The sequence below is a fragment of the Piliocolobus tephrosceles genome, chromosome 21 (assembly GCF_002776525.5).
Source record: "Piliocolobus tephrosceles isolate RC106 chromosome 21, ASM277652v3, whole genome shotgun sequence".
Lineage (NCBI taxonomy): Eukaryota > Metazoa > Chordata > Mammalia > Primates > Cercopithecidae > Piliocolobus > Piliocolobus tephrosceles.
The window spans coordinates 32,751,962-32,777,821 of record NC_045454.1 but is presented as its reverse complement, the minus strand read 5'-3'; the positions used below and the strand labels follow the sequence as shown (position 1 = coordinate 32,777,821).

Genomic DNA, 25,860 nt, shown 5'->3' with positions numbered 1-25,860 from the left:
TATGACAAAAATGGAATTAGAGTATAAAACAATAATATAAATAATTGATAAATTTAAAAATATATAGAAATGATACAACACACTATTAAGCATGCACTTGTTGAAATTACTGGGCTGGGTGCAGTGGCTAACGCCTGTAATCCCAGCACTTTGGGAGGCTGAAGTGGGTGAATTTAACTCCATCTCAAAAACAAACAATCAAAAAAGGAATAATATTGTGAAGATGTCTATACTATTCAATTTAATCTACAGAATTAATGCAATATTTTTCAAATTTCTCATTGCATTTTTGAATAAAAACAGCAAATCCAAAAGTATATGGAATCTAAAGAGATAATAAAGTACCCAGTAATCTTCAAGGAATAATGTTGGAGGCATTATAATTTCTGATTTCTAAACACATCAAAAAGCTACAGAATTAAAACAATTTGGTATGAGTACAAAAGTGAAAAAGTAGACCAATAAAACAGAATGCAGGCCGGGCACGGTGGCTCACGCACGTAATCCCAGCACATTGGGAGGCCCAGGCGGGCAGATCACGAGGTCAGGAGATTGAGACCATCCTGGCGAACACGGTGAAACCCTGTCTCTACTAAAAATACAAAAAAAAAAAAAAAAAAAACTTAGCTGGGCGTGGTGGCAGGTGCCTGTAGTCCCAGCTTCTCGGGAGGCTGAGGCAGGAGAATGGTGTAAACCCAGGAGGCAGCGGAGCTTGAGCTTGCAGTGAGCAGAGATCGCGCCACTGCACTCCAGCCTGGGCGACAGAGCGAGACTCCGTCTCAAAAAAAAAAAAGAAAAAAAAAGAATGCAGCACGCATGTTAGCTTTCACATAATTATTGCAGCATTGTTACTGAAAGCCAATAGGTTAAAGCAATGCAAATTTCTGTCACCAAATCATTCAGTAGATAGAAAAATACTGGAATCTCATTCAGTTTTCAAATAGCAGAAAATAGTCTAACTATTAAGATAAATATTGATGACATTATGCAAAATAAAATGAGCCAGCCAGAAAAAGACAGAGATTGTATGAGATATATAAAGCAGTTATACTCTTAAAAACAGAAAACAGAGTGGTGTTTGAAAAGTGCCATGAAATGGGAAGAATTGGTAGTTGTTTAATGTGTAGTGAGATTTAGCTTTCCCAGATAAAAACATGCTAGTGATATGTTGCATAACAATGTCAATATAATTAATATGACCAAACTGAATATTTAGAAATACGTACTTATCACTCTAACTCTCAGTCAAAATTGCAGTGGCATTATCTCAGCCCACTGCCACCTCCACCTCCTGGGTTTAAGCGATTCCTCTGCCTCAGGCTTCTCAGTAGCTGGAATTACAGGTGCATGGTACCACACCTGGCTAATTTTTTGTATTTTAGTAGAGACGGGGTTTCACCATGTTGGTCAGGATGGTCTCGATCTTCTGACACAATGATCCACCCGCCTTGGCCTTTGAAAGTGATGGGATTACAGGCATAAGCCACTGTGCCCGGCCTAGAAAATTTTATTGTTAATTTTGTTATGTGTTTTTGACACATAACACATAAGTAAAAATAAACAATAATACCTAAAATAGATGCAGAGTAATTATTGTTTTTAAATTATCTTCAAATCCAAAAGTGTTTCTCTGACACAAAATTAATATAGATTCACAAATAAATAGACGTTGAAATTGGGAGAGATTTTATGACTACTCACCTAGACAGGATTAAAAAACTGTTACAGGCCAGGTGAAGTGGCTCACGCCTGTAATCCCAGCACTGTGGGAGGCCGAGGCAGGCAGACCACCTGAGGTCAGGAGTTCGAGACCAACCTGACCAAAATGGTGAAACCCTGTCTCTACTAAAAATACAAAATTGGCCAGGTGTGGTGGCACATGCCTGTAATCCCAGCTACTCAGGAGGCTGAGGTAGGAGAATAGCATGAACCCAGAAGTTGGAGGTTTCAGTGAGCTGAGATCCCACCATTGTACTGCAGCCTGCATAACAAGAGCAAAATTCCCTCTCAAAAAAACCAAAACCAAAACCAAAAACAAAACCCTGTTACACCAAACCTACACAACAAATATACAAGTGACACAAAACTACAGGGATAATATTTATACAGGCAAAGATACATAGAAATAATTATATTGGCAATAGTTAGATGGCTTTTTCATATTTAATTTTGCTCTACACTGTCTTAAATTGTACAGAGTTAAATATTCTTATATACAATTATAATATAAACTAAAAAATATATTGTTACATACAATTATAATATAAACTAAAAAATCAACACATAATTAACTGGTGTGATGTGACATACCCAAAAATATATAACACAAAATATTAAATTACAAAAAAAATTAAAACATGGGATGTAAAACAAGTAGATCCATGTATTCATGAAAGGAATCTTAGAATATAAGGTAAAGTAATACAAAGGTTACTTGAAGATTAAAAAAAAAAGCTGAGAACTTCCCAAATTTTAATGTAATAACAACAAAAACTTCTAACCAGTAATACTTGATTCAAAATTATTTTACTTCAAAAAGAGTATAAAGATTTTCCAAAATAAAAGTTGAGTGTTCATCACCATTAGCACAATCCTACAAGATATACCATACTGGGTTGTGCACCCTGGCTCACGCCTGTAATCCCAACACTTTGGGAGGATGAGGTGGGCGAACTGCCTGAGGTCAGGAGTTCAAGACCAGCCTGAATAACATGGTGAAACACCGTCTGTACTAAAAGTGCAAAAATTATTCGGACATGGTGGTGCATTCCTGTTGTCCCAGCTACTGAGGCGGACAAGGCAGGAGAATTTCTTGAATCAAGGAGATGGAGGTTGCAGTGAGCCAAAATCATGCCATGGTACTCCAGCCTGTGTGACAGAGAAAGGCTCCATCTTACAAAAAAAAAAAAATAGGCCAGGTGCAATGGTGCCCACTGCACTCCACTACTGCACTCCATCCTGAGCAACAGAGTGACACTCAGTCTCAAAAAACAAAACAAAAACAAAAACAAAACAAAACAAAAGCAAAATGTTCATAAAACCTTTAAAGTTCTTTTATAGAATATAAAAAACATAAGCAAATATGCATAAATCAGCCGGGCACAGTGGCTCATGCCTGTAATTCCAGTGCTTTGGAAGGCCAAGGAGGGCGAATCATAAGGCCAGGACTTTGAGACCAGCCTGGCCAACACGGTGAAACCCTGTCTGTACTAAAAATACAAAAATTAGCCGGGCATGGTGGTGCACACCTGTAATCCCAGCTACATGGGAGGCTGAGGCAGGACAATCACTTGTACCTGGGAGGTGGAGCCTGCAGTGAGCTGAGACTGTGTCATTGCATTCCAGCCTGGACAATAGAGTGAGACTCTGTCTCAAAAAAAAAAAAAAAAAAAAAAAAAAATTCTGCCTAAATTTGTTAATAAATATACCATATAAAATAATTTTAATATCAATAACTGGAAAATATAGAGACATAGCTTTTGTATTAAATTGAAGTTGTTATAAAATTAAAACATATTGTTTTAACTTTAAGATATATGTAATCTCCAGTTTTCAAGATGATTACAAAGATAATATTATAGAATGTATGCAAAAGAAAGTAAAAAATAATGCATGCCAGTACAAAATTAAATAAAAATTAAGAAAGTAAAACAGGAAATGAGAAAAATAAAACTACTAGAAACACATAAAACAATAACAATATAATGGGAAATAACAACTTCATTTCTTTAAGCAATCATTTTAAATATAAATTAATTAACTACTTAATAAAATAAAATGTAATCTTAGGACTTTGGAAGGCCAGCGTAGGCTGATCACTTGATCCCAGGAGTTCAAGACCAGCCTGGGCAACATGGGAAAACTCTGTCTCTACAAAAAATACAAAAAAGCTAGTTGGGTGTGATGACACATACTAGTAACCTAGCTACTTGGGAGGCTAAAATGAGAGGACAATCTGAGTTTGGGAGGTTTGGATAGCAGTGAGACATGCAAATCAGCCTGGTTGACAGAGTGAGGCCCTATTTCAAAAATAAATGAGGTCAGGCGTGGTGGCTCACGCCTGTAATCCCAGCAGTTTGAGAGGCCGAAATGGGCAGCTCATCTGAAGTCAGGAGTTCAAGACCAGCCTGGCCATCATGGTGAAACCCTGTCTCTACTAAAAATACAAAAGATTAGCCGGGCATGGTGGCGGGCACCTGTAATCCCAGCTACTCTGGAAGCTGAGGCAGGAGAATCGCTTAAACCCAGGAGGCGGAGGTTGAAGTGAACTGAGATCGTACCATTGCACTCTAGCCTGAGCAACAAGAGCAAAACTGCATGTCTAAATAAATAAATATATAAATAAATAAAATTATACAAAGAAAAAGAAATATGGTGAAACACTGTCTCGAATAATAATGCAAGAATTTGCCGGGAATGGTGGCGCACCTATAGTGCCAGCTACTCGGGAGGCTGAGGCAGAAGAATGGCTTGAACGCGGAAGGCGGAGGTTGCAATGTGCTGAGATTGTGCCAGTGCACTTTAGCCTGGGCAAGAGAGTGAGACTTCCTCTCAAAACAAAAACAACAAACAAAAAAACTACACTGAAAAAACATGCTAATACAGAACTTCAAACGGTAAGATAAATGTTTACTCATAAAATCTGGTAAAACACATGGAAGTATCATTACAAAAATTTGTCAGGCCAGGCGCTGTGGCTCACGCCTGTAATCTCAGCACTTTGGGAGGCTGAGGCAGGCGGATGACCTGAGGTTAGGAGTTTAAGACTAGTCTGGTCAATGTGATGAAACCCCATCTCTACTAAAAATACAAACATTAGCCAGGCATGGTGGTACATCCCTGTAATCCCCACTACTTGGGAGGCTGAGGCATGAGAATTGCTTGAACCCGGAAGGTGAAGGTTGCAGTGAGCCAAGATCGCACTACCGCACTCCAGCCTAGATGAGAGAGGGTAACTCCTCAAAAAAACAAAACAACAACAACAATTGTTGAGATAACTGCAATCTTTAACTGCTATTATGTACTCATCATATACAGGTATTTTGAATCATTAGCATGCACTGTGTGGCAGTAAAATTTCAGAGAATATGCAGTATAATTATAAAAAGATTCTAATGAGAAACTTTTAATAAATTAGCATTTAAAAGAAACTAGAGTTGATTTTTATGTTTTAAATATATGTTATTCTTACACAAAACTGCTGTATTCCAACTTTAGAAGCAAAGAATAGCCTTACATTGTTAAATATAGAAAAAATATATATATGTTTTGCAGAATAGGGTTAGACCCCCTGATATGTAAAACAAATATTAGGAAATAAATTCTGTTATTATTTATATACAGGGTGAAGAAAGTAGATGAAAATTCCATAATTTTATAACTACTTATAACTAGTAACTATTTATATTTATATTTAGTAACTATAACTATTTAGTAACTATTTGCATAAATATGGAGTGCTTACTAATTATCTAATTTACTTTCGGCATACCATGCAAATTCTAGCATATTGTCCTAAATATCTGAATCTAAAATTACAAATTTGAAATAGAATATAGAAAGAAATGTATAAGGAGAGTGACATCAGTAAGATGAAAAGAATAAAAGTGCTCTATTTTCATATCCCCTTACAGCAAAAAAAGTCAGCCATCCCTGACCAAAAATGACTTTATGAGAGAACCAGGCATTCACACCTGTAATGACAGCTACATGGTACATTACTGTTGGAGAAATGCTTCAGGCCAGGATTTTGAGACCAGCCTTGGTTATGTAGCAAGACGCCATCTCTAAAATAAGTGCCTCTAAGAGAAATTTGAGATCCAGGGATGGAGTTGTGAAATGCTGTTAAAGCTTCAGTTCGAGACATATTCTATTCAGAAGGCAGGCCCTCATTCAGGTGGGAAATTACAGGACCCCTGTTCTTGGCTACAAACCAGGATAGGGTTCACCCAACTTGGTCCCACGCAGAATTCTGAACTTACTCTGTAACCACCACAGACTCCTCCCAGCCCGGGTCTGGTAAAGGTCCTGCTATGCCAGAGACCTGGAGGAAGGCACCCATTTACAGCCATGTAGGCAGGTCTGCAGACTTTGGCCTTTACCGTGGTCCCTGAAACAGTTCAGTGACTCAGTTTCAGTTATGTGAGCCACAGTTTATAGGCAGTTCTGCCTATATAGAAACCCACACAGTTACCTGAGGAAATGCTCTCTGGTACTCACTGAAAGCCATACTCATCCACATCCTGATTTAAGGCCCAGCATATGCAGACCTGACTGCAAAAGCATGCCCTAGTGTCTGCCCTACAGAGCAAAGTCCTGAAAGATATGCAGTCTGTCCAAAAATAAAACGGCAATTACAACTACCCAAGCCCCCGTAACAGGCCAACTGAAGGTGAACCCTAGTGCAGACCCAGCATCCTTGTGACCAAGCTACAACCCCTCTTCACTACAAATTCAGAGGGCATCTCATCACCCTAAGGGCCCAAAAAAAGAAAATCTTTACCTTCTAAAATCAGTTTATGAAAATTTGAAGAGATGTTTGTTCCGTCAAATTCAGATACCAATACAAAACTATATTGTGCCCATTGTCAATGCTTCTATTTTAAATGTGTGGCAGAAGAATTAGTCAAAGAAATAAAAAAATCCACTGAAATTAAAAAATAAGTAAAATGCTGCTATTTGTAGATCATACAATCTTATATTTAAAAAACCATAAACAGTATATTAAAATCTGTCTAAACTAATACATATACTCAGTAAATTAGCAAAATATAAAATTAACATACATCTATGGTTTCATACACATCTGATAAAATATGGGAAGAAAAAAATTTTATTGACTATACCATTAAATAATAAATTTCTGAGGAAAATATTAACCAAGGAGGTAAAAAAATCTTTACAATAAAAAAGGAAAAATTAGAAAAGATACAAATAAATATTTTATCTATGAATTGAAAAAATAAATATTATTGAAGTGCCATATTATCCAATCTATAGATTCAATAAACCTCCTATTAATTAAAATTGCAGTGGTACTATTTTCACAGTAATGGAAAATACAATTCAAAAATTTACATGAAACTAAAATGAACTTTGAATAGCCAAAGCAACCATGAGGAAAAATAACAAAGCAGAGGGATGTCATACTTATAATTTCAAACTATATATTTCAAGACTAGATAGTAATAAAAACGGAATAGACTGTGCAGAAAAATGAACAAAAAAAATTCAACAGAAACTATTACTCTCAGACATTTCAGACCTGATGCAAAAAGAGAACTCTGAGAGTAATTTTAGTTTCTCAAAATCATGCAGATATTTGTGTGTCCCAAAAAGTAAGGAAAAGCAGCCGCATTGTACAGTCTCTTATATGCCATGAAGAGGACTTTGGCTCTCACTGTGAACTTGAAGGAAGCTCACTGAAAGAAAAGGAAAATCCTAGAGAATTTAAAAGCATAAGACAGATGATGCGCCTTTGTAAGAGCAAAATTAAAAAAGAAAAAACAAACAAACAAAAAACAGCTGCCCGGAACTATTTCCTTTGGAACATAGCTTCCCAAATCACACTTTAAGGACAGGCTTTCTCTTTGACCTTGGGACCCCTTATCTGTGTTGTCTGTTGTATTCATTTCCACTCGCACCTACCTGTGGATTTGGCAACCATCTCATGTCTCTTCATAGTCAAAGGTTTTTTTCCTTGCTCCAGACAGGTGATCAGGTCTTGCTTAGAAACAGTAATACCTGTTTTATTAAAAATAAAGAACATAAATCTTGCTTATATTCTCCAATTACAAGCTAGTAATGTGCTCAGCAGAATGTGATAAAATATTCTAGTAAATTAATGCCAGAATACTAAGTTATAACAGAAATTTCTAAATAATTAGAAAATACTTTCAACTTGTAGGTTTCTTAATTTTACTATCTGGTACTACTGAATCAAAAATTGGTGGTGGCAATTAGATTTTCAGGTGGGGGCAACAACATTTTATGCCACTAAATTTCTGGAATTACCACTAATTTAGAGTGAAGAATACAGTTCAACTCAGGAATGTGGAAAGTTTGGATTAAGATGGAACACGTTGAAGAAATTCTTTTCTAAATGAACAAATTCTGAAGATTTTTTGGAAAATGGGGATCTGAAACTCTTTTATGCAAAGAATAAATTAATAAAAAATTATACAAAAAATAAATAAATAAATAAAACCTTTAGGGTATATTATTATGTACTCAAGTTATCCTCACCAAGGAAGACCAGGTTTCTGTAGTTCTCTAACATCACATCCCTATATAAATTCCGTTGTGCAGTGTCCAGGCAATGCCACTCCTCCAGAGAGAATTCTATGGCCACATCTCTAAATTGCAATGGCCCCTGAAAAACATACACACACACACACACACACACACATTTTTACCAAGTGGCCATGGGCAGAATTTTTAATTAGACTTAAGGTGAAATGAGAGAGTAAAGAGAACTGGTTCTGACTTATAGAACTGACTAAAATTATCCAATAAAATGATTTCAAAACAGAAATATTATCTAATGTATTTTCTAACTCGGAGAAGAAAGAGCAGCATAAGATCCACATCAATTCATGTATTTTTCTAGATAATAAAGTATAAAATTAAGGGCAAGAGCATGAACATGCACATTTTTGAGTGCTATATTTACACGATACAGAATGAGTTGTGAATATTTTTCAGATGGAAAAGACAAGTTGAGTTAGAAAGGCATCTCTAAAGTTTTAATATGTACAATAAGCTGAAGACCTCGTTATGCAGGTCCCTCCCCTCCCTGCCAGAAGATCTGGAATAAAGTCTGATTTATTTATTTATTTAGAAATGGAGTTTCGCTCTTGTTGCCCAAGCTGGAGTGAAATGGTGCCATCTCGGCTCACCGCCACCTTTGCCTCCCAGGTTCAAGCAATTCTTCTGCCTCAGCCTCCCAGGTATCTCGGATTGCAGGCATGCCCCACCACACCCAGTAATTTTTTTTTTTTTTTGTATTTTAGTAGAGATGGTGTTTCTTTATGTTGGTCAGGCTGGTCTTGAACTCCCTACCTCAGGTGATCTGCCCCCTCTGGCCTCCTAAAGTGTTGGGATTATAGGTGGAGACACTGTGCTCAGCTAATTTTGTGAATTTCTAACAAGCTCACCAGTAATGCCAATGTTTTTGGCCCAAGAAGGATATTTTGACAAACATCTAGTAAGTGGAAGAGCCTGTGTTTTTCCCACTTTTTCTAGCCTGTAAACAAACATAATAGCCTTCATTCAGCAAAGAAATATATGTAGAGAAAAAAAAGGACAGTTGCCAGATTAAATGTGATGGTTTATGCACATCAGCTGCATAAAGATACTTTATAATAAAGAGGAAAAATAATTAACTCTATAGTGAAAAAAATATATCAGAGATATTTAACCAAGCGAATCATTAACCATTAACTTCACTAGGACAATTTTTTTTTTTGAAACGGAGTCTTGCTCTGTCACCCAGGCTGGAGTGCAGTGGCGCAGTCTCGGCTCATTGCAAGCTCTGCCTCCCGAGTTCACACCATTCTCCTGTTGCAGCCTCCCAAGTAGCTGGGATTACAGGCGCCCACCACCATGCCCAGATAATTTTTTTGTATATTTAGTCGAGACGGGGTTTCACCGTATTAGCCAGGATGGTCTCGATCTCCTGACCTCATGATCCACCTGCCTCGGCCTCCCAAAGTGCTGGGAATACAGGTGTGAGCCACCGCGCCCAGCCTAGGACAAATTTTTATGATGTGCTAATGCACACAGAAGAACACAGCATCACTGTTGAAATATTCCTCCCAAAGAAAATAAATTATAGTCTGAATGTAAGCATAAAGAAACATCAGTTTTGGGCCAGGCACGGTGGCTCATGCCTGTGATCCCAGGAATTTGGGAGGCTGCAGGGGAAGGATCACAAGGTCAGGAGTTTGAGACCAGCGTGACTAACATGGTGTAACCCTGTCTCTACTAAAAGTACAAAAATTAGCCAGGTGTTGTGGCAAGCACTTGTAATCTCAGCTACTTAGCATGCTAAGGCAGGAGAATTGCTTGAACCTGGGAGGCGAAGGTTGCAGTGAGCCGAGATCACGCCACTGCACTCCAGCCTTGGTGACAGAGCCAGACTCCATGTCAAAAAAAAAAAAAAACATCAGTTTTATACAAACTTTAAAATACAGACGACTGCTACGTTCTGTAATTTTTAGTAGTAATTTTAAGTAGGCTTCATTTAGCACCCTAAAGAGTAGGTATCTCCTAATAATTTTTTTCAGAACTTTCTGGGTAATAAATGCCATCCCATTTAAATAAGCATTTTCTTTTCTTTTTTTTTGGATGGAGTCTCGCTATGTTGCCCAGGCTGGAGTGCAGTGGAGCCATCTCGGCCTACAGATGCCCACCACCACGCCCGGCTAATTTTTTGTATTTTTAGTAGAGACGGGGTTTCACTGTGTTAGCCAGGATGGTCTCGATCTCCTGACCTTGTGATCTGCCCATCTCAGCCTCCCAAAATGCTGCGATTACAGTTGTGAGCCACCGCACCTAGCCTAAATAAGCATTTTCTTAATCCTGGTCTGCATACAGCTTATGGAACACACAGATGGAGCCTCATCATTACATGTTCTCCATCTTTACTAAGGACCACAGTTTTCCCCAATAGAAATCTTGAGTATCCACATCTTTTCATGTTCAACAGCCACAAAGGGAACATTTTAAAAACTGCAGATCCTAAATTCTTGCTGAGAATTCTACGTGGCAATAAGAAGCTATGATGCGGAGAATAAAGAGAAGGCTCTGGAATATAGGAAAGAAATATTTTTCAAAGACTCTTGACTGTCATAAGAATTTAAAGAAGTAATTAAACCAAACTCATTAGGGAGGAAAAACACAAGTAGAGAAGTAAAGGTTTGTGAGTACTAAACGCATGGCAGTCCAGGAGGCAGAGTCGACACTGCTCTTCATCTGAGACACATTTACGTGAAGAAAAGCCACTTTTTTTCTCTCTCCTCCTTCTCTGAAATTCCTTCTGAGATGAGATTCTCTAGAGAGATTACATCTGAATCTTGAGAATATGTCTTTAAAGGTTTCAGTACCACGTTTACCTGTTAGCATGACATCAATTGGCAGAAAAACAAAGACAGAAAAAGTCCACCTATTTCTGTCCTTTTTTTTTTTTTTTTTTTTTTTGTTGAGACGGAGTCTTGCTCTGTCGCCCAGGCTGGAGTGCAGTGGCCTGATCTCAGCTCACTGCAAGCTCCGCCTCCCGGGTTTACGCCATTCTCCTGCCTCAGCCTCCCAAGTAGCTGGGACTACAGGCGCCCGCCACCTCGCCCGGCTAGTTTTTTGTATTTTTAGTAGAGACGGGGTTTCACCGTGATAGCCAGGATGGTCTTGATCTCCTGACCTCGTGATCCGCCCGTCTCGGCCTCCCAAAGTGCTGGGATTACAGGCTTGAGCCACCGCGCCCGGCCCCTATTTCTGTCCTTTAAAACAGAAGAGATTCAGGAACAATGAGTTGCTCCATGAAGATGAAAATATAAATTTCTCTTTCCTGTCCTCAGATGCCATCCGCTGCCACAGACACCAGCCATTTCTGCTACAGTAATGGAAATAAGCGCCACACTGACCGGTCCCTACCAAACCCAAACAGAACAGGCCCTGTGACCACCCTTTAGTGCAAAGGTGGAACTTAACTTTTATGAATGTATTTTGAAGCCTTCATACTTGATTCTGGTCTTACCTGAGTCACATAAGGGGCTTCATTAAAACAACATGGATGTTTCCACCCAGAACAATAAACAGAAGCTGTGGGGAGGGCACAAGAAATTTCTGCAAATTGGCCATGTGATCCTAATGAGAAATCTGGGTTGATAACCACTGAGCTAAGCATTTTCTCTCAAGCTTTAACAAGCTTATAAATCACTTGGTAATTTTGGCCCCGATTTATGTAATGTGACTCTGGAGGGTCCATGAATGGGTGTTTTAAACAAGTCCCCCGTCAATGCTGATGTTGCTTCCCCTTGGCTCATTATTAGCATTAGTTAGAGAAGCAGGCACAGAACAGGGTCCCTTACACTCAGCACTCTTGTCACAATCAAATACTTCTAGTACAAATAAGGACAACCCATCTCCATCATAAAGTTTTATATCCTTTGCTGGTTCTTTAAAGTTTACAGAAAAAAACAAAAGGCAGCAGTTTCTGAATAAGTCTGGATTTAAAAAGCATGTACACATGTACTAATGCAATGTTTTTCAAACAGGTACTATGTGCTCAAGAGTAGGATACAGAGCAGTGTGCTGGGCATAACACATTATGTGATTTAATTCTCATAACACCCTGGGAGCTGGTACTAAGTGTATAATAATTTTCAGGATTTAGGTAAAGGGCCCAGCATTTTTGTTGCTTCTTCTGTTTCTCTGCCATCAAATTTTTTTAAAAACTGCAGAAAATTAAAGCTAAATATAGACAGATGAAAGAAACATGGAAAGCAAGAGTTTAATGTAGTTTAGAGAAAATTTTATTCTGTTTATATTTACATTTTTGTGACTTGTGGAGCAACTACTGGATATGCAGGAATGGAAAACAAGTTCCTAAATAGAATGTCTCTGCAAATACTGGTTTTATTTTATTTTATTTTTTTTTTGAGGTGGAGTCTCGCTCTGTCACCCGGACTGGAGTGCAGTGGCCGGATCTCAGCTCACTGCAAGCTCTGCCTCCTGGTTTTACACCATTCTCCTGCCTCAGCCTCCCGAGTAGCTGGGACTACAGGCGCCCGCCACCTCGCCCGGCTAGTTTTTTTTGTATTTTTAGTAGAGACGGGGTTTCACCGTGTTAGCCAGGATGATCTCGATCTCCTGACCTCGTGATCCGCCCGTCTCGGCCTCCCAAAGTGCTGGGATTACAGGCTTGAGCCACCGCGCCCGGCCAAATACTGGTTTTAATGTAAAATTTAAAAACCAAGACCCTACAACACATAATTTATTTTCCCATTTATCTGTTTTTGGATTTCAGGAAATTGTAAGCACCAGCTCTAGAAAGACAACAGGATTCACCAGCCAAAACTCTGATCTCTTTTACAAGGTTCTGTGAGGCAAGACTCCAGGGTAGGGTCACACCTAAATAAGGCCTCCAAAAAGGGTGAATCTCAACAGAACTGGGTCAGGAAGTGGACCCTATGTAGAATTCTGTTCTCTATGCCACCGGGGTATTTCCAGTTTTGTTTTTTCTAAGCTTACCTAAAAGAAACTTAAATCCCAGAGTCTGTGTCATTTTAATCTTTTCTAGCCACTGCCCTGTCAACTCTATATTATATGCTAATATGCAATTTAAACAAATCCCTTAAGGTTTTCTAGGGTAAGTTATTAGGAAACAAATGTGTACACTTAACAGGATGAAAGAAATAGAAATACTGCTGGGCCTGTTGGCTCATGCCCATAATCTCAACACTTTGGGAAGCTGAGGTAAGTGGATCATGAGGTCAGGAGTTCAAGACCAGACTGACCAACATTTTGAAACTCCATCTCTATTAAAATTCCAAAAATTAGCTGGGTGTGGTGGCGGGCACCTGTAATCCCAGCTATTCAGGGGGCTGAGGAAGAATCACTTGAACCCAAATGGCAGAGTTTGTGGTGAGTCAAGATTGTGCTTTACCCAGTTGCTAGTCTAGACTAAGTTTCTGGACTGTAGGAACCATGACTGCTTCATGTTTTATTTTAATGGTCATATGAAATGGAATTTACTAGTTTATCTATTTGGGTCTCCAGATGTCCTCCTTGTTTATCATTCAAGTACCACGAAACTGGATAAACTCTCATCTGGGTACCTACCAAAGACACCCCTTGTATGAGGGGATGAACAAACACAGGATGATTCATTTCTCTTACACTGAGAAAGAAGCAGAATTAACTACTCTTGTCAGCCTGACACAATTCTGCTCTGGACATCCTCAAATCCCTCAAAGATACCTGGATGATTGTGAGAGAATTCCCAGTGACCCGGGACTGATGGCCCAACGATAAGCCAGGCTGGAGAGACTCAGGCTGATTCTCAATGAGAAATGGAACTGCCTTGGTGGAGCTCCAGAAGCTGGATCACCTGTCCTGATTTGCTAGCTCTTGGGTAAAAGAAAGAACACAAATACTGTACTCCAGTATCACATTTTACAGGTAAATATAGTTGTGGTCATAGCTCTGGATACTTTGTGGCCTTGTTCTCTCACTTTTAAGATGCTTTTCTATACTTACACATATTCTGTCATCAGATTCTATTTCCTCCTGGAAGCTCTCACACCACTGTAGCAGGTCAATGAACAAGATGTGAAAAATCTCACAGAGCCATACTCCCATAAGGGGGCTGTAAGCTGTCTAGGTTGACATCTCACAATGCAGAAAATGCCTTTTGTTAGTTTTCTGTACATTCTCTATCCAAAGTCCGGCCCTTTTTTGTAAATCCCAGGCAGAGGCCAGATGTTATCTGCAGATTCTAGGTAGGCTACACCTGGCTCTGCATCCTTTGGTGTTACAGCAAGTGGAGTACAAACGAAGGAGAGATCCCCTCATAGAGGCTGCTCTAGCACATTCTAAATGATAAGTCTACATGGAAAAAAAAAAAGCTGACACAACATGAATATTAAGTAGACAGTTTACTTGGGTAAAGTTTACAGATTATAACCTGGGAGCAAAGATTAAAGTTGCCTGGAATCTACACTTCGATTAGCAGCAGTTACAAGAAGATTTGTAAAGAAAAAGAGAAACACAGAGTCGGCTGACACGAAGTTGTTTGTCAGTAATTTCTATTTATTTAAAAAAATAACATTGATTATTAATTAGATATATATCGTTATAGTTTAGGGTATGGGATATAGTGTCCAATGTGGCATTATTAGTTTAATTTATAGCTACATGTGGCAATACTGAACAGTTTCAAAAGATGAATACACAATTCAAAGGGAGGAGAAAGACATAATTGCACTTTTATTTTAACATCTCTGAGTTTGATAACTAAAAGGACTTGCATTTTTCAGATAAAAGTTTTTTAATTCCCAAATCCCAAGACCTGGACTCAAAATATGGAGCTGCAGATTTAGGGCTTGAGTGGCTGGAGCAGCAGCACATGTTACCTGCACATTTGTGAGCTTTTTAGCAAGGGAAGGAAGAAAAAAATGGAGATTTTCTTGTCTACATGTCTACTCAATGCACATATGTTACTCTACTTGGGTTTATGGGCCCCGTGGTCTCTGAATCAGTTTCAGGATTGAAGATAAAACAGTCATTGAAAGAGGTAAAATGATTGATTGCTGCCCTGCGAAACTTATAGTAATCTGATCTAGACTCTCTAGAAGTGACTGTAGAGGACTATAAATAACAAATAGGCAGAAACACAATTCTGCCTGCACATTTAGGGGACAGCATACACTTCTCTGCACAAATGTGAGTTGACTGGAAGCCTGAGACAGGACGTCCCCTCTAGAGTAAATTCTGGTTGGCACCGTATGTGTTTATATCATGTCTGGTAATTCTAGACTGTTTGGAAACAATAATTAAAAGAAAAATTTTCTCCAGCCCCAGAGAAACTCCACAATAATATAACAGAAAGAAAATGGTTTTATTACACAATTAAACTTGAATGTGACATGCATCATAGTCAATCTGCTTCAGAGACTGCAAAAATAGAAAGACAGCCACCATAATTAGTCCACAAGTAGAGGAATTTCCAGCACCATGTCATACATAGTTCATCCTAAATTCACCTGGAGATTGAAGAGGTCATCTGTGTATGCTAATTACTTATATTCAATGACAAATAAACTTTTCACCTCTTCATAACAGGAGGAAGTTTATTTAGCAGCTTGAAGCCAGGTGCCTGCTAAACGTAGGCTCTCACTCTGCTACAAAAATGGTTGAATAGGGTTCTATCTTTTTGGCTATTTACATTTTAGAGCAGTGGCTCTGTACTCCTTGGCATTGGGCTACAGCACTCCTGCTTGCTTTCTCCTGAGTGCTAGTGTCCTCTCTTGACCTCTACCATCTGCCACTGGGGCACAGCTCAGAGCACAGTTTACAGTTTATGTGAACTCCATTTGCCACAGCAGCACTCTAGGGTCACATCAGAAATGGAAGCCTGAGCTGCAGGAGCAGAGCCTGCAGGCCTCCTGGGTAGAATTTCACCTTCACAATAATGGAAATGGGAGCAGTGTTTCAGCCTCAGTTTCTACTTATAATAGTTACAAGGAAAAAATACTGCTAAATTTCCAGCATGAGTCCAGACAGAGATAGCTCCAAAAGTTATCTCTCACTGTGACAGCCCACCTTATTCAGAAACCATGGGATATTAATAGGGCTTCTGAAACAGACACCCAAAGCATTGGAGAAAAAAACAGATCTGCATCTGAGCAAGATTCTTTTGAGAGAAAAAAGTTAGATCTTAAGAAAAAGCTCAGTTTACATATAAGATTGATGATGTCAGCCAGAAAATATTCCCCTAAAAGCAATTTCTCTCTAAACACCCAAAGTGCACAGCTACTCTAAGCATGAGAAACATGTGCATTATGAAGGAAGGGGACGAGGCCAGGTGTGATGGCTCAGGCCTGTAATCCTGGCACTTTGGGAGGCTTAGGCGGGTGGATCACAAGATCAGGAGTTCGAGACTAGCCTGGCCAATATGGTGAAACCCCATCTCTACTAAAAATACAAAAAAATTCACAGGGCATGGTGGTGGGTGCTATAGTCCTAGCTACTCGGGAGGCGGAGGCGGGAGAATAACTTGAACCCGGGAAGCAGAGGTTGCAGTGAGCCCAGATAGCGCCAGTGCACTCCAGCCAGGGGACAGAGTGAGACTCTGTTCCCCTAAAAAAAAAAAAAAAAAAAAAAGAAAGAAAGAAAGGAAAAGAACGGGGGCATATTTTCAGAAGAATTTTATAAAGTTCCATTTCCATTTCTGCTGTGCTCTCCTAGCCACTGAATGGGGGTCTATATTGAAATATATCTTACAACTTCCAATGACACATTTTGATGAAAAAATAGAAACTGACTATGTTCATATGCTGGAATATATTAGATCTTGCAACATAGCTAATTGAAGAACTACTATAGTTTTTGGGTGGCCACATCGCCTGTCTTTATTTGTCCTGTAACAGCCGCATACAAATTTAGTGAAATAAAAGACACTAAAATTGTGCTTAATCATAATTATCCTGATTGAATAAAGTAATAAACATGTCTAATATCTACTAACTCTAACAATTTGGTTGTAAATATTCTTTGGATATTAGATATAAATATCTAAATATGAATAATTTTAATGAACTACTCATAATGTATGTAGCATTTTAAAAAATTAAAATTATACATCAGTTAGGCCGGGCGCGGTGGCTCATGCCTGTAATCCCAGCACTTTGGGAGGCCGAGGATGGTGAATCACGAGGTCAGTTTGAGAACAGCCTGGCCAATATAGTGAAACTCTGTCTCTACTAAAACCATATACAAAAATTAGCCGGATCTGGTGGCTCACAACTGTACTACCAGCTACTTGGGAGGCTGAGGCAGGAGAATTGCTTGAACCTCGGAGGCGGAGTTTGCAGTGAGCCGAGATCGCACCACTGCACTCCAGCCTGGGCAACAGAGGCTGGGTGCTGTGGCTCACGCCTGTAGTCCTAGCACTTTGGGAGTCCGAGGCAGGTGAATCACGAGGTCAGGAGATCGAGACCATCCTGGCTAACACGGTGAAACCCCGTCTCTACTGAAAATACAAAAAAAATTAGCCGGGCATGGTGGCGGGGGCCTGTAGTCCCAGCTACTCAGGAGGCTGAGGCAGGAGAATGGCGTGAACCCGGGAGGCGGAGGTTGCAGTAAGCCGAGATGGCGCCACTACACTCCAGCCCCAGCCACAGAGCGAGACTCCGGTGGGGGGGGGGGGGTGGGGAATCTATACCTCAGTTAAAACATTTTAGCTGGGCGCGGTGGCTCAAGCCTGTAATCCCAGCACTTTGGGAGGCTGAGACGGGCGGATCACGAGGTCAGGAGATCGAGACCATCCTGGCTAACACAGTGAAACCCCGTTTCTACTAAAAATACCAAAAAAACTAGCTGGGCGAGGTGGCGGGCGCCTGTAGTCTCAGCTACTTGGGAAGCTGAGGCAGGAGAATGGCATAAACCCGGGAGGTGGAGCTTGCAGTGAGCTGAGATCCGGCCACTGCACTCCAGTCCCGGCGACAGAGCAAGACTCCGCCTCAAAAAAAAAAAAAAAAAAAGTGGTAAAACATTTTATGTTTCAAAAGCATAAATAACAGTATTAAAATAACCATTTAAGTGATTAATTCAAAGTAAATATTGTGGCTTTGTATTCATACTATTTTAGAAAATACTGTTTAGGGCTCATGCCTGTAATCCCAGCACTCTGGGAGGCTGAGGCGCGTGGATCACCTGAGGTCAGCAGTTCAAGTTCAAGTGGCAAACATGGTAATACCCCATCTCTACTATATAAATACAAAAACTCAGCCAGGCATGGTGATGCATGCCTGTAAACCTAGCTACTCAGGGGACTGAGGCAGGAGAATCACTTCAACCTGGGAGGCAGCAGTTGTAGTGAGCAGAGATCAAACAACTGCACACCAGCCTCAGCAACAGAGTGAGACTCTGTCTCAAAAAAAAAAAAGAAAATATTGTTTAATTTATGTGAATGCAGGTTATCTACAAACATTACACATAACTATGCTAATTGCTCTGAAGTAATAGAAAGCAAGGTACAACTACAGACTCAGCTGTTCAGTTTATACCCTGAACTGTTCTTGCTTTCACAGTGTAAGTACTTCAGCCTGCAAATATTGGATAGTTACCTTGGATTATCAGGTTTCTGTCACAGAAACTGAGTATCATTTAGTCTTTATTATTCTGTATTGCTACCTTTAATATTATCTTTGTGCTAAGCTCTGTGTGCTCTTAGAATGAGCTTGTATCTAAACAAATCTGTGTCTACTTTAAAGGAATAAAAATCAAAAAAACTTTTCAGACCAAAAACAAATCAATAAATCTGAAATACTAGATAATCTGGAGTCATAAAAAATGACAAAAGTTTTATTTAGTTGTTGACATGATTTACGTACATTTCAAACAAGCAGAGAAAAATATCTACATATATTCTAAATTCCTTAAGAAAAGAGGGCATAGCGGCCAGGCGCGGTGGCTCACGCCTGTAATCTCAGCACTTTGGGAGGCTGAGGCAGGCAGATCACGAGGTCAGGAGATCGAGACCATCCTGGTTAACATGGTGAAACCCCATCTCTACTGAAAATACAAAAAAAAAAAAAAATTAGTTGGGCGTGGTGGCGGGCGCCTGTAGTCCCAGCTACTTGGGAGGCTGAGGCAGGAGAATGGCGTGAACCTGGGAGGCAGAGGTTGCAGTGAGCTGAGATCGTGCCACTGCACTCCAGCTTGGGTAGCAGAGCGAGACTCTGTCTCAAAAAAAAAAGAAAAAAAGAAAAAAGAAAAGAGGGCATTGCAAAAATTTTTTTGGAACTTTTGAAAGACTTTTTGAACTCTTGGACATCTGAAATTAGCACACTGTATGCACCTGAAATAATGTTTATGGGGGGAAAACCAGAAGACAGAAAGATATTATATGATATCCATAAGTGCACAAGACCAATGCAAGAGAATAGAGAGTCCAGAAATAATGCCACCCTATCAGAGTTTTGACAAAGCTGACAAGAGGATTGTGGGAAGAATTCTCTCTTTAACAAATGGTACAGGAATAACTACCTAGCACTATGTAGAAGACTGAAACTGGACCCCTTCATTACACCATATACAAAAATCAACTCAAGATAAATCACAGACTTAAATGAAAAACTTAAAATTATAAGAAATTCTGCAAGAAAACATGGGGAATAACATTCTAGACACAGAAACTGGCAAAGACTTCATGATGAAGGTACCAAAAGCAACTGCAACAAAAGCAAAAATTGACAAATGGGACCTATTTAAACTAAAGAGCTTCTTCACAGCAAAGGAAACTATAAACAGAGCAAACAACCTACAGAATAAAATATTTGCAAACATTGCTCTGACAAAGGTCTAACATACAGAATTTATTAAGAACTTAAAGTTTACAAGAAAAAAGCAAACAACTTCATTAAAAAGTGGGCAAAAAACATGAACAAACGCTTTTCAAAAGACATACATGTGGCTAACAAGCATTATATATTAAAAAAAAAAAAAGGTCATCGCTAGTCATTAGATAAAAGAAAAACCACAATGAAATACCACCTCACACCCATCAGAGTGGCTGTTTTTAATAAGTCAAAAAATAACAGATGGGTAAGGTTGCAGAGAAAACGGAATGCTTATACTCTGCTGGTGGGAGTGTAAATTAGTTCAATGACAGTAAAAATCAGTGTGGTGATTCCTCACAGAACTAAAAACAGAATTATCATTTGACCCAGGAACCTCATAATTGGGTATATACCCAAAGAAATATAAATTATTATATTATAAAGACACACCCACATGCATGTTCATTGTAGCACTATTCACAATAGCAAAGACGTGGACAGGCCCTGAATGCCTATCACTGGTAGACAAGATAAAGAAAATATGGTATGGTCAGATGCCGTGCCTCATGTCTGTAATCCCAGCATTTTGGGAGGCCAAGGCAGGTGGATTGCCTGAGCTTAGAAGTTTGAGACCAGCCTGGGCAACATGGCAAAATCCTGTGTCCACAGAAAATACAAAAAGAAAAATTGGCCAGGCATGGTAATGCATATGTGTAGTCTCAGCTACTTGGGAGGATGAAGTAGGAGAGAACTGCTTGAGCCTGAAAGGATGAAGCTAAAGTATGCCAATATCATGCCATGGCACTCTAGCCTGGGCAATAAGCCTGTCTCCCAAAATAAAATAAAATAAAATAAAAGATTTAGTAAAAACAAAACATGGTACATAAACATCATGGAATACTCTGTGGTCATTAAAAAAAAAAAAAAAAAATGACCATGTCCTTTGCAATAACACTGATGAAGCTGGAGACAATTATTCTTAGAAAACTAATGCAGAGGCCAGGCACTGTGGCTCATGCCTGTAATCCCAGCACTTTGGGAGGCCAAGGTGGGATAATCACCTGAGGTCAGGAGTTTAAGACCAGCCTGACCAACATGGAGAAACCCCTCTCTACTAAAAATACAAAATCAGCCAGGTGTGGTGGCATGCACCTGTAATCCCAGCCACATAGGAGGCTGAGGCAGGAGAATCGCTTGAATCCAGGAGGCGAAGACTGTGGTGAGCCGAGGTCACACAATTGCACTCCAGCCTGGGCAACAAGAACAAAAATACGTCTCAAAAAAACAAAACAAAACAAAAAACAAAACAAGAAAACTAATGCAGAAACAGCAAACCAAATGCATGTTATTATTTATAAGTAAGAGCTAAGTAATAAGAACACATAAACACAAAGAGAACAACAGACAGTGAGGCCTAGTTGAGGGGGGAGGGTGGGAGCAGTAAGAGGATCAGAAAACATACCTGTTTGGTACTATGCTTAGTACCTCAGTGACAAAATAATCTGCACTCCAAACTCCCATGGCATAATTTTAGCTGTGTAACAAACCTACATGTGTACACCCCACCAAAAATCAAAGCTTTAAAAAAAAAAAAATCCCTGTGTGGGAGTGGGAGAGAGTGCAATGTAGGTGAAAGGACTGATTTTCATTACAGATAGTGGCCCAGGTGGTGCTGTATTCTGATTTATTTTTGTTTGCATGCAGACAGATGAGATTATAAACAGGAGGTCCAGAACCTTAGGTTGGTGGAGAAAACAGGTTGCTGCTGCAGATTCTGTATCTAGGGGTGGGGATATGCCAGAAGACTTGTAGAGACTTCTGGGTTCTTGGCAAGAAACACTAGGATCAAAAATGCCGTGGTGCAGTTCCTGAGGGTGGTGCTTAGTCCTGGGAAGAGTGTGGACACGTCAATGTCTAGTGTGTGTGTTTGGGAGTGGGTGGGAATCCTGTGATGGCAGCTGCAAGAAAAGGGGGTCTGTCATCAGAGCTCTTTCCTCTAAGTTTTCAGTCTTCTGTCACTCTGAAAGAAGACCTTAAATCACAGGACAACAGGCAGTGTGACAGCCTGTGTACAGGAGAACAGGGCCTCCCATTTTCAAATACTCAGCTTTGTTCCAGGTCAGACCTCTGTGATATCTTTTTTCTGATACCAACTCCGTAGAGTTTGCTGAACATCAAACAATTCTCCAACACCAACTCATTGCCTAAAATTTGAATTCTGACACCACCTAGAGTCAGCACAGACCCTGATCCAGGGCTCATTCTCACAACATTGTCCTCACTGCAAATGCCGATCAAAAACCCCATAGGCCCATCTATACTTCTGAGCTAGTGTTTGAAAACTGAGGACTCCCAAATCTCCCTGAAATTCAGTAATTTGGTACAGCTACTTACACAACTCAGCAAAACACTGTAGTTATGTTTACCGGTTTCATATATAAGATGCAGCCCAGGAAAAGCCAAATGGAAGAAATGCATAGAACAAAGAAAAGAGATGGGGAAAGATGAAATACATAGATAATCCTGGAAAATATTTGTGATTAATAAAATTCTCCATCCTTTGCGTGCTCCAGGAACAGTATATGGAAAGAAACGTCCGTCTCATTATGACTTAGATGGTGCCCTCTTTTCTTACCTGTCACACAGCCGGACACATACTCTGCACATTTTCTCCTTTTTCTCATTAAGAAATTCAGTTGAATTTGTCTTCGGTGGTCAAAATAATTTTTTTTTTTTGTTTGTTTTTGAGATGGAGTCTCAGTCTGCCACCCAGGCTGGAGTTCCTTGGCACCATCTCAGCTCACTGCAACCTCTGCTTCCAGGGTTCAGGCAATTCTCCTGCCTCAGCCTCCCAAGTAGCTGGCATTACAGGTGGCCACCATGACTACTGGCTAATTTTTGTATTTTTAGTAGACACAGGGTATCACCATGTTGACTAGGCTGCTCTGGAACTCCTGACCTCAGGTGATCCGCCTGCCTCGGCCTCCCAAACTGCTGGGATTACATGCCTGAGCCATGGCGCTCAGCCTAAAGTATTTCTCAATCAAACTTAAGTTTATCTCCATCCCTCAGGCTAGTGAACTTTGAGCTGCCCTCAGTCTGAGTCAACATACAACCCCATTTTATGTCCCTCCTAAGAACACGCTGATTTCAGGGTAAGACATTCTCTGATCTAAAATCTGACTTTTTCACCCTCCATTTGCCATTCCCCTCTCACCTTCCTCTGTAATCTTGTTTACTCCTCCCTACAAAAGAAAGCCCTTTTCTGCCTACATTTTTTGCAAGCCATAAAGATCTTTTAGTTAGCTGGTACTTCTTCCTGTTGCAATACTTTTTAGGAACTCATTTTTTTTTTTTTTTTTTACGTAAATCTAACATTTTTATTTCAGAAAGTGTAAAAAGTGCCTCAAAACCATAACAACTAAATTACCAGTAAGACCCTCCCAGTTTTCTTTCATCTTAATCTTAACCACATCTGCCTGTGGGGCCCCAGCTTTCCAGGGCTCTGTAGCTTCTTTCAGAATAAAGGCTCCTTCTATGGCTGGGGTGAGCAGTCTGAGATATCCGCAGGGGAGACTCCCAGAAAAAACTACCAGGGCCTTTAATAACCTCCTATCGGCCGGGTGCGGTGGCTCACACCGATAATGCCAGCACTTTGGGAGGCTGAGGCGGGCCTGATGCAGAGAGTTCAAGACCAGCCTGACAAACACGGAGAAAACCCGTCTCTACTAAACACCAAAATTAGCCGGGCGTGATGGTGCATGCCTGTAATCCCAGTTACTGGAGGGGCTGAGGTAGGAGAATCACTTGAACCCGGTAAGCCAAGATCACGCCATTACATTCCAGCCTGGCCACCAAGAGCGACACTGTGTCCAAAACAAAAAACAAAAAAAAAACACAACAACAAAAACTCTCCTATTGCAGGCTTAATATCAGCCTTAGCTTGGAGACACTAGGTTCAAGCTTTAATTTCCACGTCAGAGTTATTCACTTGGTTTTTGAAACTAAGTGTTAGAAAAACTGTGAAATTACTCACAGTGTTTACATAAAGGAAGTTTTAAGATGCTTACTTTTTTTTTTTTTTTTTTTTTTTTTTTTGAGCCGGAGTCTCGCTTTGTCTAGCAGGCTAAGATGACTGGATCTCAGCTCACTGCAACTTCCGCCTCCTGGGTTCAAGAAATGCTCGTGCCTCAGCCTTCCAAGTAGCTGGTACTACAGGCACATGCCACCACGCGCAGATAGTTTTCGTATTTTTAGTAGAGACGCGTTTCACCACGTTTGCCAGGCTGGTCTACAACTCCTGACCACGTGATCCACCCGCCTCGGCCTCCGAAGTGCTGGGATTGCATGAGCCACCACGCCCAGCCAGGAAGGGGTTTTGAACCCTAATGCAGTTCCTGTTTTTGTTTCCGTTCCCAGTTGTCTGGGATCAGACCGCACAATCTAAACTGATCCCGGTAAGCTTAGACCGAAACTTTTTCCAAATAAGGTAAATACGCGACTTGCGAGAGAAGGAAAAGGGGGAAGAAGAAAGGGTTGATTTACAACTTTTACAACTTATGACCAGAAAGTTAAGTCATTTAAGAGGAACTTTGTTGTCCTAACACCTCTTTACCTCAAGTGATCCGCCCGCCTCGGCTTCCCAAAACGTTGGGATTACAGGCGTGAGCCACCGCGTCCGGGGCCCCATAAATTTTTAATAGGAGAAAAGAGAAACTGTAAACCCAAAGGAACAAAGCTCTTCCCATTCATGAACCCGCACCCCGAGTCGGGATTCTCCCCTGCCCAACCTCCCCTGGTCCCTGCACAATCTGGGAGAGACGCCACGCTGAGGGTGCAGAGCTGCCCAGAGAGGGCTCCAGGCCAGGGCACAGTCACCGCGCAGTGAAGAGACAAAGCGCCCGGGGGCCCGGCTGTCAGCACAGCTGCCATCTTATGGCTGAACGGGACCGAGGCCGAGCTGGGCAAGAACTGGGAGCGCAGATCGTGGAGCTGACTGAGGGGAGGCCTGAGTCCCGCCACAGCCACTTTTCACTGGTTCCAACCAGTCCCTCTCCTCTCTCGGGATGTCGGACCGGCACTCTCACCATTTTTGGCTTCCAGGAGGTGCCGTTGTCTTAGCTGTGGATCTCCCAATACCTGCAGGACACAGGACCACAGAGCCTGAACATCTAGGAGCAGTGAGAACGAGACCTGGAGCTCTGAGTACAGCGAGAGACAAAGGCTGCACCAAAGCCGGAAACCGTCCTCTTCGCTCCAGCTGCCTTTCTGATTGGACGGTTTCCAGCCCGCCGTCCCTGATTGGATAATGCTTAAGGCCCCGCCCTCTCAGGCCCCGAGTGACAGTAGATGTGATCAGACGCTGGGCTGAGTGAAGAAAGAGTGACAGCCTACGCTGCAGCCGTTTCAGGCAAGGCTTCCTCCCTGAGCTGAGCCAAGCCCACCCCAGAGCCTGGGAAAGTTCTCTTTTCTTTACTCTCTCTTGTTGAATGTATTTCAAAAGGTGAACAGAAATATTTTGCTCTCATATTAATAATACATAAAACTTTTTTTCAAGAGAAAATTAACTTTTACTTTGGCAATAATGTATTGTCAATACTAAAGGTAATTTTGATAAAACCTTATAAAAGATCAAATTTGTCATTTTTGACCTCTCGAGATTTACATATATATTTTGTAATCTAATATAATTTTTTAACTGTTTATATTTTATTTTATCTAGATTATTTTTATTTTTTCAATTTGAAACAACCTTTAAGTAATTTCAAACTGTTACAGGAGACAGAAAGAAATCATTTAG

The 25,860-nt window shown here is 40.4% G+C and overlaps 1 protein-coding gene across 3 annotated transcripts in view; it reads right to left on the bottom strand.

Annotated features, from left to right (window-relative positions):
- LOC111524849 (zinc finger protein 626-like) overlaps positions 1 to 25,315 on the bottom strand; it is a 31,930-nt gene extending 6,615 nt beyond the window's left edge. For 2 of the 3 annotated variants that reach the window (XM_023190137.3, XM_023190138.3), the window contains exons 1-3: positions 25,148 to 25,315; positions 8,245 to 8,371; positions 7,648 to 7,743 (exon numbers count right to left, since the gene is read on the bottom strand). In XM_023190137.3, the coding sequence (XP_023045905.2) occupies positions 7,648 to 7,743; positions 8,245 to 8,371; positions 25,148 to 25,150 (226 nt within the window). In that variant the 5' untranslated portion in view covers positions 25,151 to 25,315. Of the gene's footprint in view, positions 1 to 7,160; positions 7,422 to 7,647; positions 7,744 to 8,244; positions 8,372 to 25,147 lie in introns of those variants that run through there. The other variant, XM_023190139.3, reaches the window with a different exon arrangement.
- Between the last annotated feature and the right edge of the window lie 545 nt (positions 25,316 to 25,860).